Source organism: Lactuca saligna, chromosome 8, assembly GCF_052625555.1.
Source record: "Lactuca saligna cultivar CGN05327 chromosome 8, ASM5262555v1, whole genome shotgun sequence".
Taxonomy (NCBI): Eukaryota; Viridiplantae; Streptophyta; class Magnoliopsida; order Asterales; family Asteraceae; genus Lactuca; species Lactuca saligna.
Genome location: NC_136424.1, coordinates 66,280,774 through 66,284,883, shown reverse-complemented (window position 1 = coordinate 66,284,883; position 4,110 = coordinate 66,280,774). Strand labels below are relative to the sequence as shown.

The window sequence follows — 4,110 nt, the reverse complement described above, 5'->3', positions numbered from 1 at the left end:
ATTTAATTGGCTATATATATAAAGTAATTGCAAAAGTTCTTTCAAATCGCCTAAAAATGGCCATCGGTTCTGTTGCGGGTGAAGAACAAACCGCGTTCATTGCAGGTTGCAACATACTAGATGGGTCATTAATGATAAATGAAGCACTTTCTTCACTAAATCGAAACAACAAGGAGGCTCTCCTTTTGTATTATGCTTTAGCAAATTATTTATTTTTGTTTAATTGTAGCAACATTTGTTGATGAAGAAATCTATGAAATAAAAAACAAAATGTAACATTCGGATTTCCAGGTATCATAATTTAAGTATTTTTCTTTTGAGTTAAGAAGAGAGACTCGACGAGTTGACTCCTCAACTCATCGAGTAAGGTCACGACTGATGACTTGGATTAATGAATGGACTCGACTAGTCGGCGAGGCGACTCGACGAGTCCGTGTTGTTGGCAGAAACCCTAAATCTTTGGGTCCGAGCCATATTTAAAGGCACTTATGGCCTTCAATTGCGACTACCTTACCCATAAGTGAGAACCCTAGCAAGCTTGAGTGTGTAGAGTGAGAGGAAGAGCTATCTTGAGCTTTTTGGTGTGATTTTGCAAGAAAGGTGAAGAATTCCGGCAAGAGGGACCAAGGAAGGTTATTGTTCTGAGCTAGTCAAGTAAGGAGCTTCATTATGAGGTACAAAAATGAACCCATTTCCTTCCCTATTGTGTAGATTCCATTTTAGGGTTAGGGCTTGAATAACTTCATCTTTGGGGTTTTAAATGCCTCAAACCCCTCTTGCAAGTTTGTGTTATAGGTATGGACCCTTCTAGGTGCAGAGAGCCGAGAATATGAAGCTTTACTAGAGTAAACCATGGGGTTTGAAGTTAGGAATCTGGACCCTTCTAGGTCCAGAGAGCCGAGAATATGAAGCTTTAGTAGAGCAAACCTTGGGGTTTGAAGTTAGGAAGCATTTATGGGATTTTTATGGTATATATAGTTACTTTCATCTTACAATATATATGAAGTATTTTATATAAATTACGTGCTATGTGTGCATATTATTTGAATACTTGCTGTCTATGCTGGATGAACAATTTTATACATGTTTTAAAAGATTTAAACGGTATATTTATTTTATATCTACAAATATGTTGCAGATGAAACATGGGTAGATGAAATAGTTGGTGTGTGATGAAATAAAATGATGAGAGATAGGTGATGATAATTAGGTAAATAGATGATGATGAATAGGCGATGTGGGTTGAAAGGAGATACCATAACCTTAACTGACAATGTGGCGATGTAGTCATCTATCAGAGTATAGATGGTGACCACATACTATTCTGAACAATCCAGTGGAAACACCAGCAGGCCCATAACATGTAGGTGATGAATTACGAGTTCATGCGATGTTGTAACTACATATTCATGCGATGATACTCTATTACTATGAATTACGAGTTCAGACGATGTTGTAACTACGTATTCATGGGATGTCACAAATTCTGTATGCCAAATCAATGGTCATAATTCACATCAGTGAGAATGGTTCATTTTTTTTTAAAAACTAAAATCAGATTGAAAATTTTGATTTTTTTTTGGAAAATATCAAACCATTGGTTTTTTATTTCAGTTTCGGTTTTATGTTTTTTTTAATTATATTTTCAGGTTTTTTTTTTTTTTTTATTTCATAGATTTCTTCATCAACAAATGTTGGTACAATTTAAAAAAAAAAATAAATAATTTGCTAAAACATAATACAAAAGGAAGTTTGTTCATATTTAGTCATTGAACTTTTTAGAGGGAAACAAACTTTTGATTTTGTTCATATTTAATCACTAAATTTTTTTTCGTTATCCATTTACCACTAAACTATTAAAACTGTTTATATTTTACGTTATGACCAATAATAAAAATCCAAGTGAAAAAAATGAATTAATAATTAACCTAACAAATATTGTTGTAATTTGTGATCCACCTAGAGTTGTTGGGTTTGGTGCATATTTACTTTTGGGTATTTGTTCTGTCACGTGACATTAATGACGTGTTAGTGAATGGCTGTACCTTCCTGTGTATAGTGTGCTGACGTGTCCTCCACACCAAACATACCCTCCCCCATTCCACCACCTCCGTTATAACCACATTCCCACTCTCACTCCCTGCCATTTAGTTGTACACACCCTCGCCGGAAATTATGGCAAAGCTACCTGTTGCCGGTAACAACAGCACCTTCGACCACCTTGAGGCAAGTATAAGCTGCTAAACCGTATCAATAGTCGCTATGCGTCTTTGATCACGTTAATATATAGTTTCTTTCTTCTCTGAATATATAAGCTGTTTCCTTGTAATCAATTACTTTGCAGACTTGGATCTTGAGAGTTTACATCCATTGCGAAGGATGCAAGAAGAAAGTCTTCAAAGTCCTTCAGAGTATCGATGGTGATTAAATTAATCGTCTTGCTCCTTCCTTTTCATTCCTCTGTTTTCAGTTTTACTCCTCCGCTAATTAGGTATTATGTGTATGTCTCCGTGATATAATTTTTCAGGAGTTTATAAGACCGAAATCGATTCACTCCAGCACAAGGCTATAGTTACTGGATCCGTCGACGGCAATACTCTCGTCCAGAAGCTTCTAAAATCTGGTAAGCACGCGGAGGTGCTGCCGGAGAGTTTTGAAGCTAGGGCGGCTGCAGATAGTGCGCCCGGAAAGTCGAAGAAGAAGAAGAACAAACAGAACAAACAGAAGGAGGACGAAACAACACATGCTGATAACCAACATGCGGACGAAGAAAAAGAGGAATCGGAAGCGGCGACGACTGAAGGAAACAATGGCGCAAAAGAACAGGAAATAGCCCAGGCGGGTGTCGCCGCCGGTGATAGTAACGGTGGTGGTGGAAAGAAGAAAAACAAGAAAAAGAAAGGTAAAGTTGATAAAAAGGACAATAACGCACCACCAAACAGTGATACCCAAGTCCTACCTGCGGGCAATGCACCAGAGATAATGGCAGAAAATGTAGGGGCCTCCATGGAGCTGTTAAATCTCAGCCGTCCGGGGGTATACGCGACGCCGTACGATCTACCCGCATATCAGAACTACTACCCCACTCCGGCGTACGGGGTAAGTTACAGTACATCTTACCCTAGTGCTGAATCATCATACTATACCCCACCGGTGTATGGATACGCCCAATCACATCCAACATCCGTCTATTATCCACCACCACCACCACCTCCACCGGCGTATTATCCTAGAAGCGCGTTTGATGATCATGATGACGAAAATAATGGGCAGGGGAGGGGTTGCATTATCATGTGACGCAAGAATCATTCAGTTACAATCCTTGACAAAAAGTGAACTATGTAATATAAGTTTGTTGGACATATATAAAAGTTATATATCATAGTTTGAGTTACTAAATGTGATTAATTATAAATATGGTCTTAAAGTAGCGTTGTATGGATTTTGTAAAGTATAGTCGCTGCTGTAACTTGTAAATAATCAGTTGAAATATAATATAACAAACTATATAAAATAGCGCCCTAGTTTTATTCCAATTATTGTTTTGTAATAATTTCTTGGCATAATGTGTTGTAATAATAACCGAATTTTGTTTCTTTGTATATATATATATATATATATATATATATATATATATATATATATATATATATATATATATATATATATATATATACACACACACAACATTTTTATAAATAAAAATGGACCTTTTACTATAATAAATTAAACTGTATTTTTACGGCCACCGAGATAAACTTCAAACATTCTATCATCAATATCCAAGTGCTTTCCAACTTTTGAAAATTGAAAATGACAAGATCTAAACACAACTACTGGTTGATAATAATCTACAAGAAAACAAAGTAATATGGCTCTTTGTGAAGTAAAATAAAGCGATACTACCGATTTCATTAAAGTATGCCTTCCACCGAAGATAGTGTTTTAGATTTCCAACTGGACAATCTGCTCCGAACCTTATCAATAACAATTTTCCACTTCTTCTTCTTAAAAGCCATATTTACCCCCCACAGTCACCCCCAAATATACGAAAGGAAACGAAGCGGCCACACACCCTAATATACGCGAACAATTATTTACGTCGATATT

At 36.4% G+C, this 4,110-nt stretch overlaps 1 protein-coding gene across 1 annotated transcript; it reads left to right on the top strand.

Moving 5' to 3' along the window:
• Positions 1-2,097: 2,097 nt before the first annotated feature.
• LOC145012875 (uncharacterized) lies at positions 2,098-3,415 on the top strand. Its single transcript, XM_078971674.1, has 3 exons — positions 2,098-2,226; positions 2,345-2,420; positions 2,528-3,415. The coding sequence occupies exons 1-3, from the start codon at positions 2,176-2,178 to the stop codon at positions 3,295-3,297; spliced, it is 897 nt and encodes a 298-aa protein (XP_078827800.1). The 5' UTR covers positions 2,098-2,175; the 3' UTR covers positions 3,298-3,415.
• The last annotated feature ends 695 nt before the right edge of the window (positions 3,416-4,110 follow it).